This window comes from Ochlerotatus camptorhynchus, unplaced genomic scaffold, assembly GCF_037179485.1.
Source record: "Ochlerotatus camptorhynchus isolate MF236.1 unplaced genomic scaffold, CSIRO-AGI_Acam_v1.1 ptg000557l, whole genome shotgun sequence".
Lineage (NCBI taxonomy): Eukaryota > Metazoa > Arthropoda > Insecta > Diptera > Culicidae > Ochlerotatus > Ochlerotatus camptorhynchus.
Window position 1 is genome coordinate 153,767 of NW_027041040.1, and position 21,954 is coordinate 175,720.

Consider the following 21,954-nt stretch of genomic DNA (forward strand, 5'->3'; position numbering starts at 1 on the left):
ATTTTGCACAAAAGAAGCGCCGATTCCCGGATAGTAGCAGTGGCATTCTGTGTAGGTCGGTAATTATTGTAAAATTTCGCTAAATTGGGTTGAATTTTCTTCCAAATTTTGGATGAAAGTGTAAATTGAGTGATCTTGAATCCTAAGACGATAAAGTAATCGTGAAAATTTTATTTTCTTACTATATATTTACAGCTGAAAGTATTCAATTTACAAGCGTGTCTGTGGCAATCTAGCCGTGAAGTAGCGACAGCGGAAAGTGCGGCAAGGATACATTTTCTGCCCATCTGCAAGCTTAACGATTTGGCGGGTGATTGCTCTGCTAGGAAGCAGACAGAAGCTTCTGTGACAATGGGTGATCGCGGTGATGGAGGTAGGCTTTCAGGTTTGAAATATTTGCGATTTTTTTTTAATGTTATTAAATTTTCTATTTCCCAGCTGAAGCATTCGACGATGCCGTGGAGGAGCGCGTCATCAACGAGGAGTATAAGGTGTGGAAGAAGAATACTCCGTTCCTGTACGATTTGGTAATGACTCATGCTCTCGAATGGCCCTCACTGACGGCGCAATGGTTGCCGGATGTAACCAAACCGGAGGGCAAGGATTACTCTGTCCATCGATTAATCCTGGGAACTCATACTTCCGACGAGCAGAACCATTTGCTGATTGCCAGTGTGCAGCTGCCGAACGAGGATGCCCAGTTCGATGCAAGCCACTACGACAATGAGAAGGGAGAGTTTGGAGGATTCGGTTCAGTGTCCGGTAAGATTGAGATTGAAATAAAAATCAATCACGAAGGAGAGGTCAATAGGGCTAGGTATATGCCGCAAAATCCTTGTGTCATTGCCACTAAAACACCATCCAGTGATGTACTGGTGTTTGATTATACGAAGCATCCGAGCAAACCGGAACCGAGTGGCGAATGCCATCCGGATCTGCGTTTACGCGGTCACCAGAAGGAGGGTTACGGATTGTCGTGGAATCCAAACTTGAACGGATATCTGCTGTCAGCTAGTGACGATCATACCATTTGCTTGTGGGATATCAATGCAACTCCTAAGGAGCATCGGATTATCGATGCCAAGAATATTTTCACTGGACATACGGCGGTCGTTGAGGATGTTGCATGGCATCTTCTACATGAATCACTGTTCGGTTCCGTTGCGGATGACCAGAAACTGATGATCTGGGATACCCGTTGTAATAATACGTCTAAACCATCGCATACAGTTGATGCACACACCGCCGAGGTGAACTGTCTCAGTTTCAATCCATATTCGGAGTTTATCCTGGCCACCGGTTCAGCGGACAAAACCGTTGCTCTTTGGGATCTCCGCAATCTGAAGCTCAAACTGCATTCATTCGAATCGCACAAGGACGAAATTTTCCAAGTCCAGTGGTCTCCGCATAATGAAACCATCCTGGCATCGTCGGGAACTGACCGGCGGTTGCACGTGTGGGACTTGTCCAAGATTGGCGAAGAACAGAGCGCCGAGGACACCGAGGACGGACCTCCGGAGCTCCTTTTCATCCACGGTGGTCACACGGCGAAGATTTCCGACTTCTCCTGGAATCCCAACGAACCGTGGGTCATTTGCTCGGTGTCGGAGGATAACATCATGCAGGTCTGGCAAATGGCGGAGAACATCTACAATGATGAGGAACCAGACGTACCGGCTAGTGAGATCGAAGCGGGCGCTCCGTAGGAGAAGACGTAAATTTTAAGCCTACAAAATTATTTTATTACATTGTCACAAAGTATCTAGATTTAGAATCGTAATTCCAAAACGACAGAATAGTAGCGATTGCGGAAATTTAGCGCGGAAAGGAAACCTTGTTCTGATTACAGCTGCATACATAAGGATGTGTTTTTACTGGTCCATTTCAGTGAGGGCTGCATATTTGCTTCGGCAGCTACTATTTTGTCAAATAAATCCCAAATTTCTCTGACACCAATGTATTCTTTGGCTCTGAAGTTGTGAAATTCCTCTACTTTCAAAATGATGGCAAAGGTAAGCTGTTTTTTTTTTAATTGTTTATCACGTCGTTCTCCGTTTTTCCATCGAGCCCGCAAAAACGCAAACCACAGACAAACAGACATAACACTCGCAAGTTGTTCATCGAACAAGCATTTAACGGACAATTTAAAAGTATCGTAGTTGGTAGTACCGCCATCTGTTCAGTGTACTGCCCACCGCAGTGTACTCATCAGATGGCGGTAAAGTTTTTTTATAATACGTTTATTTTTCCAGGCTCATTTGCTGCAGCTTTGCGGAGCCGATATTCATTGTTTAGATCACAAATTTACTTAAAACTAACGTTAGTAAAGCGGGGGCGAGTAATCGGCTATCTCGAGGTTAGGGGTAACAAATTGTAACAAATGGATTACAGGGTAGGGATTGTGAGCACAAGGTTTGGAGAGCAATGTGCTCTTGATCTTGGACTAAGCGATACTCTGATGAAAAAGACAAACATGGGGGTACACCGAGGGGCAGCTAACAACTTGGAGAGCACAAGATGACACTAACTACTAAATCCTCAGATCTATCCGTTTTAAAACACATAAATTGAATTCAAATAGTCGACATCTCGGTTCGCCAAGACATCTCTAACGGGTATCGCGGGTTGTTTTCCTCGGGCCCTGAGGAATGTGGATAAATCAGATCTGTCAACACGGTGTAAGGTACATGACCAAACAACATGCTCGATATCGTGATAACCACTGCCACACGCACATAAATTGCTGCCTGAGAGCCCAATTCGATAGAAGTGCGAGTCTAACGAGCAGTGATTGGACATAAGCCTTGATATAACGCGTAGAAAGTCGCGGCTCATGTCCAACCCTTTGAACCATGGTTTGTTCGACACCTGTGGGAGAATAGAATGTAACCATCTTCCCAATTCACCATCATTCCATTTTTGTTGCCAACTGATGAGGACTTGCTGACGAGCAACGGAGAAAAATTTGTTGAAGGCGATTTGTTGCTCAAAAATATCGCCTTCCATAGAGCCAACGAGTCCGCTTTCGAAAAACCCGGAATTGAGCAAAGAGATGGGACCCAAGCTAAGGTGATAGTATAGGAGCAGTTAGATAAAGCACTCAGTTTAGATCGTATTTAAGGCAGGAAATACTAGGAGTGCTTCATCGGCCTCATTGAACGAATAGCCTCCAATGAGCTAAGACTATCCGTAGAAATAATGGTCAGAAGGTAGTGAGGCAATTCGCTCTACTGCGTAAAATATAGCTGCATGTTCCGCAACGTATACGGAGCATGGTTTCTGCAGTTTATAGGAGGCGCTATGAAATTGATTAAATACACCAAATCCAGTGGAAGCATTTATGGTTGACCCATCTGTGAAAAATCTTTTATCGTTATGGTGATCTGGTATTCCATGGATCATGGTCAGATCAAAGTTTACAGAGGAACTATAGAAGGCTTGAAAGCAATCACGATTGGAGATTAATAAAGAAGGACCAACCTCCAGCGTCATGTACTCATAGTACAAACTTTAGAAAATTTAGAATTATAAATGAGAGATAAGAAGCAGAGACAAATGACATTTACTGCAGTGCAATAGGCGAGTATTTAACCGAGTTTCAACAGTAATCGATTTTCCCCTGCCACGACAAACACTTCGGAGACTCGGAGACGTTTCTCTTCATGTGTCTCTAAAAATGTAAATCGTCAATGATCATGTTGTAATGTTTTGAAGTTTTAATTTATGACTATAATTTTAAGTTTAACCATCATTGGAACCATATCGAGTCTGTTGATGTTGACGAATAAATAAATTAAAATGTTAAATTATATTTAATAAAATAGAAATAATAATAATCAAGGCCTCCCTTAGCTCAGTCGGTAAAGGCGCAGCTACAAAGCAAGACCATGCTGGAGGTGGCTGGGTTCAATTCCCGGTCCGGTCTAGGAATTTTTCGGGTTGGAAAATTTCTCGACTTCTCTGGGCATAGAAGTATGATTGGACTTGCCACACAATTATACAAATGCAAAAATGGTACAGGCATCGAAAGCTCTCAATTAATAACTGTGGAAGTGCACCTAGAACACTAAGTTGAGAGCACGCAATAAGCTAATATGCGATATGCAATAAGCTTGAAATGCGAAGAAGAAGCAGAATCAAGGCAAAAAAAGAATCATGTCGATGTCATGTGGTGCGAAGCTGACGTTTTGGCATCATCGCCATATCGGCGTCACACTAGTGGGCGCCCAGCCTTAGTGTAGAGCTCAAGCCAAACAAACTAAAGACTTTGGAAACGTGTTGGCAAAATCGAACCCATATAGAGTAGAGAACTACTTCAGCCTAAGCGCCCAGTTTGGGCGTATCAAGCAGAAAACATCATATTATAAATCTATGATTTCGGCGGTAACAGGTAAATTATGCGTTTGGTACGATACTTTAGTTGTTCAAATGCTACCAAACGAAGTCAATAAGAACGCGTGATATGAATGTTTGCATCCAATATTCTCAAATACAAATGAAGCGCTCCGACCGAATCATTCATCGAAGTAAATTCAATGCGTTAGGCCGAGTTTAGAATCCCTAGGCAGTGTTAGACTTTTAACAATATCTCAACAATTTGTTTCTTTTTATCAAATCTTACGGTACGGAAAGTAAATAAATTTGGAAGCCATCAGTAATAATAACATTCCGTTTAATGCTAAACTATGCTAGATAATAAAAAAAAAGACCAAGGGTGGGTTGTGCTTAATAGGCCGGAAATTGGGTAGTTAACCCTACTGTTTAGTCTACGTTAGTTTAGTTAACCCTACTGTTTAGTCTACGATACCCTGTTGGTATTAGTTCAAGGAAAAATTATACTCTCGGAGGAAGTCCGGAAAAAAATGCCACATATTCTTTCATTGGACGACATTTTAGGATTATAGTACGTTCAGACTACAGAGTTATAACATGTTATAGCGCTATCTTGATGGTGGTTTCTGTGTTGCAATTATTTGACAACCGTTATAACATGTTATAACTCTCCAGTCTGGACAGCGTTTTATAGTACGTTCAGACTACAGAGTTATAACATGTTATAACGCTATCTTGATGGTGGTTTCTGTGTTGCAATTAGTTGACAACCGTTATAACATGTTATAACTCTCCAGTCTGGACAGCGTTTTAGACTAGAAGATCTACAACGACCGCAACTTGTTTTCAATCTTCTTTATTTACCTCATTTTTATTTTCCATGAATTTGTGAAGATAAACACAAAGAGTTACATAAACGTTACACATATTGCTGAAATGAATGGAAAATAATCAGTTTTGTCTTCTTGTTGGCTACGAAATCGCCTATGTTTTCAAGTCCTAGAATCGGACCACTATTTCGGGGTTCTACTAGAATGTATAAAACTCTACGATCGTAAAAAAAAAGAATCAAACCCGAATGTTTACATAATTAAATGATTGATTGAATTGAATGTTTGCATTCACCATCGCTTAGACGGTATTCTTGAACCTTTCTAGCCGAAGGCGCGCACGCTCGGCATAGTCTGTCTTTGTGCTGCTGCTACTGATGGTTACCTTGCCCGTTGCCGTAAGATTTGGAGCTACTACTGTTGCTGCTGCTGCAGCCCCAGCTCCAAATCGCTCCTGACGTTTATGCAACTTTTCGTCTTGCTCCTGCTTAGTCACCTTGTCCGAAACGTTCACACCGAATCGCTCGGCTCGCTTTTTCAACGCATCTAGCGACACCAAAGTGCTGGCAGGTTTGCTGCTTCCACCACCGGCGGTGGAGTCACTGCCGGCCAGTCCGAACCGAGCGGCACGAGCTTGCAATTTTGAATCCGGCGTTTCCGCTGCCTGAGCGCCAAACTTCTTGGCACGCATCTCCAGCCGCTGTTGGGATGTCAGTTCTGTTAGTTTGATAACCTTCTTCTCCGGTTCCCCGGAGGCTGCTTCTGCGTCTGAGTGCTTTGCATCATCCAACGCTTCTTTGCTTTGCTTCTTTTCGTCGTCGGACACGGTTGCAGTGACAACTGTTGTCGCTGCCGGTGTTGAAACGGAAATCGATATGTTTCGCTTGAGGGCAACCTTCCTCTGAGGAACAGCAGATTGGTCTTCCTTCTTCTCCGATTCAAGTTCCTTGGCTACTGCTTCAGTTTTCTGCTCAGGCGATTCTGATTTCGAAGCTTCACTCGGAGTAGGAGATTTCAGTATTCGATCCTCTTCGGTTGCTTCATGATGTTGCTTCTCCTCCTCTTCCTCAAGGATGTCATCGTTCAGCTCATCGTCTTCCAGCAAATCCTCGGAATTAGCTGTATCTTCCAATGGATCCCCACCGTCTGAAATAGGTAAACACTTGCTAATGGATCAACTCGGTTGTAAACAATCCCATACCTATCAAAGCACTCTGTAGCCGATCCACAAGTTCATTTTTGTTTCCGAGAGTGCTGAGCCCACGATTCTTCAGCTCCTTCTTCAAATCTGCAACCTAAAAAAAGCAAGCGTTGAGAATTTGAATATTTTTAACAATAAAAAAAACCACTGGAAAAATACACCGCCAACCATAACCTGGTTAGATGCGTCGCCCATTTTTCTTTTCCATCTAGAAGTGGAAAATTAGAAAACAACGTACCTTCATTTTTGAAACATCCTGATCGCCCATCTTGCCGATAAAACGTTCCCAATACTCAGAGCACAACACAAAAGTATGGTTAACACTTGGAGCAGTATTTTTTGCCAAAAAAAATCCCGTAAAAGTTGTAAAACTGCTAAATTTTTGCGGCCGCAAAACAGGTCTCACGACAATGTTCACCGGAGTTGCAGTGTTGTTTATGTTTGACGTTTTTGAGTTTTTGACATCTCGCGATGAGCAAAGTGCACAGTTGATGAAAATGACTCAAAAATAATTAAGTCAGGGCCAGGGCGAATGAGAATAACTCAGAGCGAGAGTCACACCCAATAGGTCTGTGCCATAAAAAGGGAGAGAGTCACTTCGATACACGGTAACCAGCGTATACACATAAATGAGTAAAAAAATACACATTTTTTATATTTATCCAGTATTTTAAGAGCGCGAATGGCGGCTGATGAGTAGCATCCAATTGTGTGTAGCTTTTAAGTTTGACGTTTGGCTTGTGCCGTTTGACAGATGCCCTTCTATCACTATGTATGTTGACAAACATTACTTAAAATAAACAAACACCATGTCATCTTTAAAAACAAGCACATTATCGAGTGAAGATCTAGAACGGTACACAGCAAAACAAGTTGTTGAATATTACATCCAAACTGCTGCAACCAGGTCAATCCATCGGTTGTGTAATATCACATTGTACGATGTACATCGATTTTGCGAACAAAATTACATCCATTGATGTAATATTGTATCTGCTTTTTGCTATTACATCATTATTTCATACATCAGCTTGAATTACATTGATCGATATTACATTTTTTTTTTTTGCTGTGTATAAAGAAAAGATTGCAGTTGTTGGTGGGAAAGATCCATACACGTATCATATGGTTTTGGTCTATCTGCTAAATACGTTATCATTTCGTACCGGAGAACCAGTACCCTAATAAAAAATAACCATTATCGAACGATAGCCCAAATCATTGAACTATTCCACAAATGGTTTGGATGATACCCAGAACACGTCGTTAAGCAAATTAACCATACAATTTTTATTAGGGTAAGCAACCACAAATCACTAGAAGCTTCCAAAAGTTTTGAGAGAGGATTCGTGAAAGAAGTGCAGGGTCACAAATGTGGGAATATTTTCGCGGTGTTTGGAAAGGTAATAAGCATTTTATAGGCGTTTATTCTATTGGACTAATATTTACCTCGATATTTACTATGTCTTGCAGGTTATACATAGCATGAGACTTAATGATCCACCAACCGAATGTTGGATATTAATACAAGCTATTAAGTCAGCCGACAAAGAGTTTGGAGAGATCCACTCAGCTCATTGTGATTATACTGCAGGTGCTGGAGAAAGATGCTCACACGTTGCAGCAGTGCTGTACGCTTTGTGTTACGCAAGAGAAACTTGTTTAGATAAATAGGGAAAAAAACTACAAGATGGTCCTCTAATTATAGTTCTCCGGTAACAATAATTATATTTACAGATTTCTGTAACTGAACTCCCCGCCTATTGGAGTCAGCCATCGGGCAGCGCACAAGAAAACTTGTATAAACATGTGGAAGATTAACTTCGGACGAGTTGTAGAAACTAGTTGTGAACTTCGTGATTACAATCTAGAGAAGGCTGAGAGTGAATTGAAGAAACTTATAAGTGATCTAACAAGATCTGGTCAAGACGTCGCAGCTAGTAAAGCCTTTTTCCAGCCTTTTCCATCAAAAGTACTTAAATCAAAGCACACAGTTTGCTGCCGTTTCTTCCTTCCCAATGCAAGTTTCAGTCGCTCTATCTCTGCATCTTTGTTTGCTATTTGCTGTTCTAATGTCTCGTTGCTATCTGCTGAATCCATGTCCTTGACATCATACTGTGTACACACTCATTTTTTATTGCTGGAAACCAGCAAAATTTTGCTGGATTTTGCCGAGCTGGAAGCTCAGCAATCCTTCCAGCAAAATATTTTTGCTGGATGACCAGCAATTTGGGTCGAAGTCAAACTGACAACACATTACTGAAAAATCAGCAATCTTTACTGAATGTACAGCAAAGTTGAATAACAACCTTTTTGCTGGAATTTCAGCTAGTTTAATGTACCTATTGTCTTTTCATATTAACAGCAAATAAATAGATTACAGAATTGCATACACTTGATAACATTAATTTATTACACCGTTATGTTGATTACATATTCCTTTTAACGCTGATTATGAACCATCCATCATAAATACGGTTATTTATGAAAGGCAGACAGGACGTAACTATAAGCTGGTTGAACAATTGATTTTTAATCGTAGAGGCTGAAAAGAATAGGGAGTTGTTATTTTTCACGAAACACAAAGATTTTTATATTTATTCAATGGTTTAATAAATATTTACCTGCATTTTCTTAAATTTATATGTATATTCATGTTTCCCTCGTTGATGTATTGAGCAGCGTACATTTGACATATTTCCAGGTGTTCCAGGTGTGCAGTATCTTGCGTGCTAACTTCCATATCATCATCCAACCATTCCTCAGTCGTATATTCAAAATCCGCATCATCCTCCAACCACTCTTCCAACCAGGCTAAGATCTAGGGTACACAGTAATATTCATCTGTTAGCATAAACAACATAGCATCCTCCAACCACTCTTCCAACCAGGCTTGCAATTGCTCATTACAGCTAAAATGCTATTTTTTCGTAATTATGAAACAATGAGATACTATAATGATAATTTGTATTTGTAAGATGCAATAAGAGGTGGTAAAGTTTGTGTATGACTTATAAAATTTGTCAATTTTGCTTTCAGAAGGTCACAACTAGCGATTTTATGATCGCTGATTGCTCGCTCATCGCGTTGCTCATCGTTACAGCTAATCGCTAGTTGTGACCTTCTGAAAGCAAAATTGACAAATTTTATATGTCATACACAAACCACAGATAAACAGATATAACACTTAGAAGAAAATTCTTCAAAAAATATCGTCAAGCGTATTTTGCATGCACACTAGCACCACAAACAAAGTGACAGACGGAGCGGCTCGAAAACTTTGGTGACTAACCTGCTATTGCAATTTTTCAGTGTACCACATGGCAACACCACTACTACTGGATTGTACCACATGGCAACACTACTACTAGATTGAACTAGCATTTTTACCAAATGTACTAGAATGTTTTGGTTCTATCTCTTTCACTCTACTCAAAACTGAAATGCATAAAAAAATGACAAAATGATACGCACTCTTTGCACACTGTCAAAGAATCATTGTACACAAAATCAACTTTGTTCAAATCAAAACAAAAAAACTAACCCATGTGGTGGATGATGGCACAAGCTTCCAAGAAAATTCTATTACAGTGAACCACATTATTTAAATGGATTTCTTCGCCAGTTAGTCGTCTGTCACTTCGTTTGTGCTAGCACCATCTATCATCCACATTCCCAAGCATTGTTTTGCAACCGGAACATCCCTCGTTAATGCATTTTTTTCACGAGTTGCTTTTCTCTTGTTATGTCAACGCGTCAGCTGTGTTGAATAAAAACAAAACAGATGGAAGTCAGTGATGTCGGTTCTAACTGGTAAAAATTGATGAATCAACATGATTTGTTCTTGAATTTTGTGTACATCGTTCAATGTAATATTAGAAACGGAATGACTAATGTGCAGCAGTTTTGATGTAATATTCAACAACTTTTTTTTGTATTCCGCAGATGTGGTATGTGTCTCCAGTGGGATGCCTTGACCACTTATCATTTTCAAGAGCTGACATCCACTAACTAGACGTGATAAAGAACTGGCATCACTGATAAGTTCGAAATGTGGTGGCTTGCTCAATGCTTCAGTGGCGCCACCTTGACAAATGCAAGCACATTCCCAACTAAAACATTATTTGAGATGAATGTGATTGTGAGTGTTATGTCTGTTTGTCTGTGCACAAACTTTACCACCTCTTCTTGCGTCTTACAAATAAAAATTATCATTATAGTATCTCATTGTTTCATAATTACGAAAAATAGCATTCTAGCTGTAATGAGCAATTGCAAGCCTGCTTCCAACATTGCATCCAACACTTCTTCTTATTCTTCTTCTTCTTCAAAAACTGCATCATTTTGTGTATCGTCGTCGTTTTCATAACCACTCACGTTCCATTCTAGTAGCACCGAGTTGCTCAGGTCTGTACATTGAAGGTCAAATGTCCTTTCATCTTCTTCGTAGACAAGGAACTGGTCCATCATTTCAGCATCTGCAATAAGTAATATGTAGTATTTTTTTAAAGTGGTAAGCTACAACCGGTAAAACAAAATAAACAAACCTTCCGGAAAATATTGGTTTGCTTTAATCTCCGTGTCACTTGGTAGCTGTCCATAATCACTATAATCGAAGACGAATTCATCGTTTTCATGATCGTTTTCGTTCAAGAATAAAGTTGAAATCCAGTTCACCTTCTTGCATTCATTGAATAACGCGGGTTTCCATGGAATTGATCATTATTCAAAGGTGCGAATTCAAATATTAAAATCAGTAACTCAGACAGTTTTTAAACTTATTTACCTGTTTCAAAATGTTTACTACACACTTTGGCATACTGGTAATTTATGTCGGTGCGGCCGATAGAATTGATCCACAATTGGCGTCTTCGTACCTGATGTGCACTGGTCCTTCCAGAAGGAATCTGGTGGAGGGAAAATCCGCTATCGGATTTCGATTCGCAGTTCGTGATGCAACAACCATGTACCATTTTGAATCGAGTATCGATTCTCAAGTAAACAAGCTGACCTCAAATAAACACGAGAGCTGGTTTGACAAGCACCTGCCAAACGACACAAGCCAAACGCCAAACGTAAAAGCTACCCACTTGTGGGTACTACCCACTACCCCCGGCATGAGCGCTCGTAAAAAGCTGGATATGCAGTTGTCAAAAAATGTGTAAATATGGAGATCCTAAAATGTGTAAAAAAAATACACATTTTAAGTATGCAGTACCAGTCAAAAAATGTGTATTTTTTTACTCATTAATGGGTAAAAAAAAAACTTCAAACTTTGCTGCATCCTGCTTTGTTGACGCACGCCATTTGCTAAATTTTCAGTGAAAAACAGCAGGAAAATGGAGAGTGCGCAACGATGGACATGCTAGAGGGTAGGTGATTTATACTTTTTTCATAGCTTTTAGTTTTAGTTTAGTTTATATACTTCATATATTGATTTTTGTTTTTCTTCCCTTGATTTTTTTTGCGTGCTGAGCACCAATGCTACCGACGCCAGGGAGGAAGCTCCCATACCTGGACCCTACCTATCGACCCATCAACTCATGAACCGGAGACCAATGGCTTCACTTCCCTTCCGAAGGAAGGCGTGATCCTCGGCGCGATCAGAGATGTTATGCCTTAGAACATCCCGGCAGCGTCGAGTTTGATTGAACCCAGGCCTGCTGGGGTGAGAGGAAATCACGCTTACCACTACACCTCCGGTGCCGCTACTTATTACTGTTGATGGCATTTCTTTTTTTAATAAAATATATACAATAATCGAGCAATCTTTATTTTACCATTGACACAAATAAGAAAATTCCGAAGTTAATAAAAAACCATGCGCACCCATTATATTTAAGTTTTAGAAATGATTAATTTTTACGCTAGGAATAATAATTAATAATAAGATTCTTTTGCATTGGTCGCGTCTACCCTGACCGTACCCTACACGGTAAGAAAAAAGTACCCAACGGCCAGTTCACTTTTACCTACTTTTGACTAGTTTGTCTCCTTTTCTCCTTCTAATGTTGTCAAAAACGGAGGAGCAAAACCACCCAACAGGGGTAGTAACGTGTGGGAACCCAACGTTGAGTATAATAATATTTACCTACTGTTGGGTACAACTAACTTACTTTTGCGTTGAAAGCTAGTGGAAAATTCCATACGAATTGCACACAAGTAAATGAAAACTACCTTGACCCGCTTTACCTATTTTTGGGTTCCTGCACTATAGTGCCGAGATGAGTGAAAAGAACTTACTTTTGGGTACTTTTTTCTAACCGTGTAAGAGCCTAACCACACAGCACACAGAAAAAAAGTTGATAGATATTACATTTTTTGCTGTGCATGAAAAATGTTATTCAACAACTTTTTTTCTGAGCATAGAGATTGCTAAAGTATGATTGCGTCAGTGATTTGTTTTCATCGGGAAAATTTTTCGCTATGAAGTTTTTTTCCCGATGAAAACATTTCGCGTATACGTATACGTGACGTAGTGTGCGTACGATAAACGTCAGCAATCTCTATGGAGTGAGACAAAGAGGTGACTGCCTACCCGAAAAAAAATACAGTGAAATTTTCAGTGGAAACAATGTTCTAACATTAATATTTATTGTCGACAATAAAAATGATTGTTATAATGTTTTACCACAGACAAACAGACATAACACTCGCAAGTTGTTCATCGAACAAGCATTTAACGGTCAATTCAAAAGTATCGTAGTTGGTAGTACCGCCACCTGTGGCGCGCATAGTCAATTCCCTTGCGTTTGACGTTTACACACTACCGCCATCTGTTCAGCATACTACCCACCACAGTGTACTCAACAGATGGCGGTAATGTTTTAGTGACGATGTTTTACATTGAGAAATATTCAATGTGTTCAGCAATCACTCACAAAACCACTGTACGATACACGCAAGTACACGCAAGTAGTGACGTCACTACTTGCGTTTACGTTGATTTTTTGGTTTACTAATACAACCCTATTTCACGATCTGCGTAACCTCTCTATGTACTCATTGATATGATGCGCCTGGTTGTATTGGTTTCATGTCTGGTTGTATTGGTGCGATATGTGAGAGCGGTTAGTGAAAAAATCCAAGGAAAATCAGGAAAATACATAACAAATCACTGTCAATCTATTTTTGACAGATCGAATTTCATACAATCCTCGCGTAACTTTTCAAAAGGTCCTAAGTAACAAAAAATGTAAACAAATCGAGTTAATCGATACCTCGATCGATACAAACTATTGCTCTTCTATCATTGTATTGCCGCGAATACACTTGTATGACAAACTATGAACATGACCTAGAACATGACCATTATTTTTATAATAAATAATGAGCACTCGTGACAATCGATTTCACTCTCGTTTTGTACACAGCAAAAAAAAATGTAATATCGATCAACGTTATTCAAGCTGATGTATGAAATAATGATGTAATAGAAAAAAGCAGATACAATATTACATCAATGGATGTAATTTTGTTCGCAAAATCGATGTACATCGTACAATGTGATATTACACAACCGATGAATTGACCTGGTTGCAGCAGTTTCGATGTAATATTCAACAACTTTTTTTGCTGTGTACGTTCAACATAATGTCGAATCTAGTGTACTGTATTCGTTGAATAATGCGCTTTAATGCAGAACTAGAATAAAATCGATTGTCACGAATAGGTTATATCGGTCTACAACTCTAGCGACAATATACAGTGAAAAGGAAGTGATACGCATAATGAGCGCCATGATTGCCATACAAATGAAATGGGAATCACAGTTGTGACGACAAGTCTTCAAATTTTACATTTCCTTAAATTCAAGCAATTCCTCGAGCAAATTTCCTCCCGATTAAAAAATGTTCAAATTTTAAGCCATGCTCGCAGCACAGTTCGACGGATGATGATATTAGCACAGACAAACAGACATAACACATTGAATATTTCTCACTGTAAAACATCGTCGCTAAAACATTACCGCCATCTGTTGAGTACACTCTGGTTGGCACTACACTGAACAGATGGCGGCAGTGTGTAAACGTCAAACGCAAGGGAATTGACTATGCGCGCCACAGGTGGCGGTACTACCAACTATGATACTTTTAAATTGTCCGTTAAATGCTTGTTATGTCTGTTTGTCTGTGATATTAGCTTGTGCCTGAATTAACAGATTCAATGGAAGATGTATTTGCATTTGCATTAATTTTCTGATGTTACGCGTGAATTGTTCGATTATTTCAATATTTCTTTCAAACTTAATATTATTATACTAATAATAATTAACAGATTTAAGGCAGAGTTCATTAACAAAAAAAATTATAATCAGGTTTTGGTTGCAGACACTAAGATGATACAAACCAATTGTGTGCTTTTATTTGTATTATCGCCATCATATGATCACATCCGTATTCAGAATTGACGTGATAGCACTTATGAAATTCGCCTCTCTTATTCGTCTTTCCATGGGTCAACTAAACTAAAATACTACGGGCAGAACTCCAAATCGATAGGAAACGATGAGTCCCATGTGTACAGGACACGAAATGATCGTTACCGATCAACTTGACACACTCAAGTTATCCGTGCCGGGAAGACAATTGCATACTAGCTGCGATTTTTTCCCGGAAGTAGAGCAGCGTGTGAATGTCCAGCTCCAGTGTCCGTTCAGCTCTTTCTCTTAGGGGTTGTTCATAAACTACGTAGACAGTTTAGGGGGGGGGGGGGGGGGAGTAGACAATTATGTACGGCCCATACACATTTAAACAATTTTGTATGGACAATTGTCTACGCTGGTGAAGGGGGGGTAAATAATCCAGTCAAACACAGACACATCGGTGACTGCCCGGATAAAAATAAACCATTGCTTTTATGGTATAAACCATTGGTATACTGTAGACTATATAAGATACAATGAGATATATTGTATTTGAATGACAAGACAACATGTTTCCGTATTGTAACTACCACACATAAAGATCATAATCTTATGTAACAATACAATGATTTGTTATTCTTATGTTTGAACCTTTCTTAACTTAAGAAGCTCCACCATTTTACTGCAGTATTCCATGCATTAAAGACGTGTTTTGTATTACTTTCTTGGTCGATTTTACATAATGGCACCGAAAATTGAAACTTCTGTGAAAAATCGTAAACAATATGTTCTATGATTATTGTATTGTTGTTGACACTACAATTTACAGTAAATACAATCAATTTTTTTTTTTTTATTATAGTCACTTTAACACTCTTGGGTCATTCGTGACTTGTCCGGGGGTGAGATTTGAACTCGTCACTTTAGCGTGAGAGGTATGGATGTTAACCACTACGCCGGGGTCGCCGCCTACAATCAATTATATTGTATGGTACAATACATTTTACTGTATCTTTATGGTTCTTGTTTTACCCTTGCATGTTCAAATTTTTCACCCGTGCATAGGTCCATAGCTATTTTTCTCTTTTCCTCAGAAAATTATCCAGCCTGAAAATAATAAACAACAAATTTTACCGTCGTTGCATTGTAAAACAATACAAAATTGAATGGTGAAACCATTATCATACCATTCAATCAATCGTTAAATCAGCGATTTAGTCACTTTTCAAAATAGTACACACAAAAAATTATTATTGCTTAAATTAAAAGAAACGTTGGTAGATTTAAAAATTGGCGTTGGTTCTTTTTGGTAGAAAGCGGATAGCTTTCAAACCAACAGTCAGCCAACTGTCAAATCAAAAGTAGTCCACTTGCTGCTTTTAAAAGTTTTAACTTCAAAATTAATTGTACTACTGTCAAATGAAAAACATGACAGTGTTGAAAATAAAAGTGAATTATGTTTGTTTCGAAACAAGCTTTTGTCATGAAAGTTTAACATAATTGAAATGAAATGAGCTGATTTTAATTAAAAAACAAATACTATCGATTCAAATAAAAGCATTTTCTAAATAACAATATATTTTTCATTTTAAATTCTAATAACTATACCACAGACAAACAGACGTAACTCTTTGAAAAACTTGTTCTTGAAAACATCGTATCTCAAAACATATAACCTCAGTAGCGACATCTCTCTGGCTTCTCGTGGAAAACAAGCTTGCTCGCTAACTCGTAAACAATATTGCATAAAAGTTCTATAGAATATATAGAAACGTCAAAGTTATCCGATGCCAGCGCTGCGGCGAGTAGTTCGCGGAACTGATAATATTCAAATCAACCGTTAAATGCATGAACGAAGATACACAATGAAGAGTTACGTCTGTTTGTCTGTGACTATACCATCAAGAAGCATTTTTTATTATATATATTTTTAACTATTCGCATAAATATTATACTTTTATAACAAATTTATTAATCTTATACCTTGTTCACATTACAGCGTATATCACGTGATATACACACCAAATTTTGAATCAGCCTTCCAGCAAAACGAATTGCTGAACAGAGTCCAGCAAAATTAAGATTTACTGTGAATCCAGCATGCATGTTTGTTTGCTGGATGATCAGTAAAATACGGGAACTGTCAAATAGATTGCAATTTCGTAAGTGGATTCTTTATCGCATGCCTGATCGCAAGTTGATTTATTTTGATTGTTTTATACTAGTTTTCAATGTGTTTTGCTATTGAATGTGATTTAAAATCATAATTAAAGGTACATTTGCATACAAATATTCGTTATAACAGTGCATCTGTAATGTGACGCCTTTTTTTATTTATTTGCAAGAGGAAGTGGATAATTAGTCGGCGTCTTTGAACGTTTTTGATAGTATTTCTTCATTTTCACTGAATTTATCGCTACATAATTTGAAATACAGTTATGATGCTAAAGTATGAAATAAATTAAGTTTGAATTAAATAAAATCTTTGAAAAATAATACTTCACTAATTTTGCTGATACAGCAAAATAAATTCCTATTTTGTATTACTGAACAACCAGCAAATTTTGCTGGTTCTACAGTAAAGTGCTGTCATTTTTATGTCAGATTATTTTGCTGGTTATCCAGCAATATTTTTTTGCTGCTAGGATTGCTGGATTTCCAGCTCGGCAAAATCCAGCAAAATTTTGCTGGTTTCCAGCGAAATAAAAATAGTGTGTACGCTGTCTTGCAATGAGCACTCATACATCTAGTTTTCACTGGAAATCCTATGTATGAGTGCTCATTGCAAGACAGCCTATATTACGTGATATAAGCTGTAATGTGAACGGGGTATTATCTGTTGATTTAATAATATATCTGGATCTTTAATGCTGGCTTCTTCCTTCCGTGTAAGCTATCAGTGATCTGCTGTAGCCTCGGCTGTAGCTTTAGAAAAGTTCGCGATATTTCGCGAAGTTCAGGAGAAATTTGCGAGTCACAATGGGTTTTCGTTTTAGTATTCCATCACTGATCTGCTGGATCGTATCCACTGGAACGTACCGAAAAGATTTCCGTGCGGCTTCCACATTATGTTTAGCTAGAATTCCCGGGCTGTTCGCTTGCCAAAACAGCTCCTTTCTTTGATCCGGATACTGGGGACGCAACCGTGGATGCGACTTTCATCTCGTCTATAGGGATAATTTCACCTGGCGGAAAAACTTCGTTTAGTTATTTGGTACGAGATTTGCTAGTAATAAATACTAACCTTTCTAGCTATGATTTAATACTCGATTAACCTGCGCGGGTTTGAATTCTCTCTGTCATGTAAATGGATTGCTTAACATCGATGGTCAAATCCGTGCCAGAAGTAGCACTACGGTTGGGGATAAATCAAATTCCATAGCGGTGTAGTCATCCGAACTGCCTACCAACAGCGACTGATGTGGACTATGTTGATCGTGACCTTGGCCGGAGAAGAACTCCCTTCGACTTGACGACCGACTCGGTACATAATCATTTAGATAGGAGATCCGGATTAACGTTTGGTGAATGGAACTTATGGAAGAGACATAATCATAACCTGAAATTGGACAGCACAAGAATTTAATAAAATTAATTATTTTGGATAAAAAAAACTCATTAATATGTTGCTTACCTAAAGCTAAACAGGAACAATATCAATCCGACAGTGAGCATGCATAAGGGCCTATACGCGATGATCGACTCTCTTCGTCGATTTTCTCTTTTGTTAATAACTCGCTAGATTTAACGTTTCTCGGTGCGTTTGCTGTTGCTTTTGATAGCTAATACAACCTGTTACTACTCTGCATTGAACACATTCTTGAAAATTGTTTCGCTTAGCTGTAGCAATGCAAAGAGAAAATCGATGAAGAGAATCGATCATCGCGTATTCGCCCTTATGAATGCTCACTGTCGAATCTATATTGTATTGAAACATGGTCAACATTGGGAAACAGAAATGCGAGTTTTTTTTTGAAGATTATTATCGAATTTCTACTATAGCGACCAGATCGGCATGAAGACTGCAAATGAGCCAAATGAGCTAGCTCTGTTCAGTGCTGCCAGTAAGTCGCTGCGAAGAGGTATTTTTGACAGTTTAACAACTTTTCTTTTAAAAAAATGCACTTTTAAAATTAACAAGTTGAAGGTGTTAGAAACACTTTTAAATCAAAAGCATAATTTTGGTTTTGAATATTTTCATAGCTAAAATTACGAATTTTGGGAAACTTTTAATTTAACAATGCATTATTTTTATTAAAACAATATTTGTTTTTTGTGTGTATGATCAATATTAATTTTATTGTTTTGCTATCGTAGATTAACAATTAAACCTTTAGTAACTTAGATTTTTTGTTCAGTCCTAACAACTTTATAATTACTATTCATCTTATTGTTTTGGAAAAAAAGTAATATGGAAAAAAATATTTTTTTGAACTGTTACGATACTTAACGACCCGTACATTCTGTAAAAGCTCCGTTTACCATATATTTAATAGTTTGAAACAATACATTTTAACATATTTATAATGTTATAATTACAACAGCTCCTATGGTAATCGTTATGTTCCAAATAGTACTGTTACAATAAACCGTATTGTTTTTCTATAATATTTTTTATTCGGGTGATGCTTTCAAACACAAACGAAGTTACAGACGACTTTCTCTGAAGAAATTAATTAAATAATGTGGTTCTCTGTAATAGAATTTTAGACCACTTTCCGCCGGTCACCACCAGGTTCGCTAGTATTTTTGATTTGAATTAATTCAAGTTGGTTTTGTGTGCAATGATCTGGCAACTCGCGTTGACGGTGTGCTGTTTTCTCACTCATCGAAGGAAATTTTGATTAGAGTGAGAAAGTAAGGAACATTCAGCGCGGGAACCGTGTGCGGTACTATAGGTGCGGCAGAAAGAATGTAGTCGACTCCTTTGTTCTCACGGTGTTCTTACGCATGGTCCAACGTTACGTGACACTAGATTATGCATAAGAATATCGTGATAATGAAAGAGCCAATAACGAAAGGGTCTAACGGTACGCTGGGGGTAATTTAGGGACATTTCTCGCTGTACATTAATGGAGTTAATGTACTTAATTTATGCGACTTGTAATTAAAGCTGAAATTTGTACTTAAAAGTAATTAAATCAAAAAAATTCCGACGCTCGTAATTAAAGTAATTAATCATGTAGTTAACTGTGATTATTGTACTTAAAAAGGCTTGCGTATAGGAGTTAAAGATTATTGCGTGCCCCTCGAGCTGACACGGACTATGGCTGGTTTTGAGCCAAACGGACTGTCAAAGCCAGAGCCAGACACGCTATTTCAAAACTACCTAAATTAGGGTAGAATCCACCCAGAATAATTATATAACTGAACCTACCCAAAAATGGGTAAACAATGTTCGGATTGACAAATGGACAACATCGACATGAATCCGATCGACTTTGTTCATTTGTCAACTTGTCACTCCGAACATAGTTAACACATTTTTGGGTAGGTTCAGTTTTGACCGATCTGGGTGGATTGTACCTAAATTTGGGTAGTTTTGAAATAGCACCTATCTTGATTACATTGGCAGTGTTGCTGACCCTCTCATAAGGTCGTATGAATGAAAGTGTTTACTTTACTTTTCCCGTAAGAAAAGCACGGGAAAGTAAAGTAAACTATTTTTATTTATACGGCCCACAGTCTGCATGCTTCAATCAGATTTATTTTTATTGTTCGTGAAGTAACCCACAATGAAAACACACCAACACGCAGAAAAATTTACCATCGAAACAAAAATATTTTAGGTAAATTTAAACGTAAACTCAGTTTGTTCTGGCCACAAACATAAACTAGGTTGATTTCAAACGTATTCTACGTTTGAATCCATTGATAATAATGTTTAAAACAAAAATAATGTTACGTTTATTTTAAAAATATTCGTGTTGAAAATAAACGTGAATATTTTTGATTTATTTGAAAACTATATGCAATCAAAAATTAATATTTTTATTTTAAACATGCTTTTCATGTTTAAAATAAACAAACATATTTTGAAATTATTTTATCATTTGAATACTGAAAAAATCAAAATAAAATGGATAGCAAATTAATGGAAATTCCTGTGATTATGGAAAGTCTGTGGATGTTTGGATACGGGAGGCCGTCGGGGTGGGTGCCCGATCCGATCCAGTTCAGTAAAACCGGTGAAACTTTGTGATATTAGCGTCATTTTGTCGTTTCTGACGCTGGTCCTCATACCGGCCTCTTTCTAAGTTTAGTGTTCGGGGATGATCTGTTTTTTATTCGACGTCGGGTAGGGGGTGAGGATGATATGGGGATCGGTATCAGAAACGACGGATTGACGTTAATATTGTGATGTTCCACCGGTTTTGTCGAGCTTGGAACAATTGCTTGCGTGGGTTTCCGGACCCTCTATTTCGGTTTCGCCGCTTGCAGGCCGTTTTCGGTTAAGTTTGCCGAATGTAAAAAAAGGAAAAAAGGACACGCTAAAAATTGACTACCCAGATTATGTATTGTTGAAATAAACATGCTTTTGAATTTATTTTAAACATACATATTTTTGTTGAAAACATGTTTGTAATTTACTTTGAACTATTCATATTTTTATTTAATAAACATATATATTTTTAACTTAAATGAACAAAATTTGGTTCCGTGAATATTTAATTTAACAAAAAATTTTACTGTAATAGAGTTGTTCATTACTGTTCATGATCGAATCATGTTAACAATAAAATAAATGAAAAATACGATAAAAATCATCGTAACAACATTTTATTATGTACATTCATTGTAAAGCTAGGTAGAAGCACAAACGAAGTGACAGACGACTTACTGGCGAAGAAATCCATTAAAATAATGTGGTTCACTGTAATAGAATTTTCTTGGAAGCTTGTGCCATCATCCACCAGATGGGTTAGTTTTTTTGTTTTGATTTGAACAAAGTTGATTTTGTGTACAATGATTCTTTGACAGTGTGCAAAGAGTGCGTATCATTTTGTCATTTTTTTATGCATTTCAGTTTTGAGTAGAGTGAAAGAGATAGAACCAAAATATTCCAGTACATTTGGTGAAAAAGCTAGTTCAATCCAATAGTAGTGTTGCCATTTGGTACAATCCAGTAGTAGTGGAAACAATGTTCTAACATTAATATTTATTGTCGACAATAAAAATGATTGTTATAATGTTTTACCACAGACAAACAGACATAACACTCGCAA

At 38.0% G+C, this 21,954-nt stretch overlaps 3 protein-coding genes and 1 pseudogene across 3 annotated transcripts; 2 read left to right on the plus strand and 2 right to left on the minus strand.

The window, feature by feature from the left end:
* On the plus strand, positions 1 to 1,937 carry Caf1-55 (chromatin assembly factor 1 p55 subunit). The gene is made up of 3 exons (XM_065236616.1): positions 1 to 55; positions 196 to 373; positions 439 to 1,937. The coding sequence occupies exons 2-3, from the start codon at positions 352 to 354 to the stop codon at positions 1,704 to 1,706; spliced, it is 1,290 nt and encodes a 429-aa protein (XP_065092688.1). The 5' UTR covers positions 1 to 55; positions 196 to 351; the 3' UTR covers positions 1,707 to 1,937.
* A 3,239-nt stretch (positions 1,938 to 5,176) lies between these two features.
* On the minus strand, positions 5,177 to 6,794 carry LOC135713490 (SAP domain-containing ribonucleoprotein). The gene is made up of 3 exons (XM_065236615.1): positions 6,602 to 6,794; positions 6,364 to 6,457; positions 5,177 to 6,308 (listed from the first exon to the last, which is right to left on the minus strand). Exons 1-3 carry the CDS (start codon positions 6,629 to 6,631, stop codon positions 5,464 to 5,466), a joined length of 969 nt encoding a protein of 322 aa, XP_065092687.1. The 5' UTR covers positions 6,632 to 6,794; the 3' UTR covers positions 5,177 to 5,463.
* A 378-nt stretch (positions 6,795 to 7,172) lies between these two features.
* Positions 7,173 to 8,739, plus strand: LOC135713487 (uncharacterized; annotated as a pseudogene).
* LOC135713482 (uncharacterized) lies at positions 8,490 to 11,340 on the minus strand. The gene is made up of 5 exons (XM_065236606.1): positions 11,150 to 11,340; positions 10,911 to 11,043; positions 10,741 to 10,841; positions 8,988 to 9,184; positions 8,490 to 8,908 (listed from the first exon to the last, which is right to left on the minus strand). Exons 1-5 carry the CDS (start codon positions 11,180 to 11,182, stop codon positions 8,896 to 8,898), a joined length of 477 nt encoding a protein of 158 aa, XP_065092678.1. The 5' UTR covers positions 11,183 to 11,340; the 3' UTR covers positions 8,490 to 8,895.
* Between the last annotated feature and the right edge of the window lie 10,614 nt (positions 11,341 to 21,954).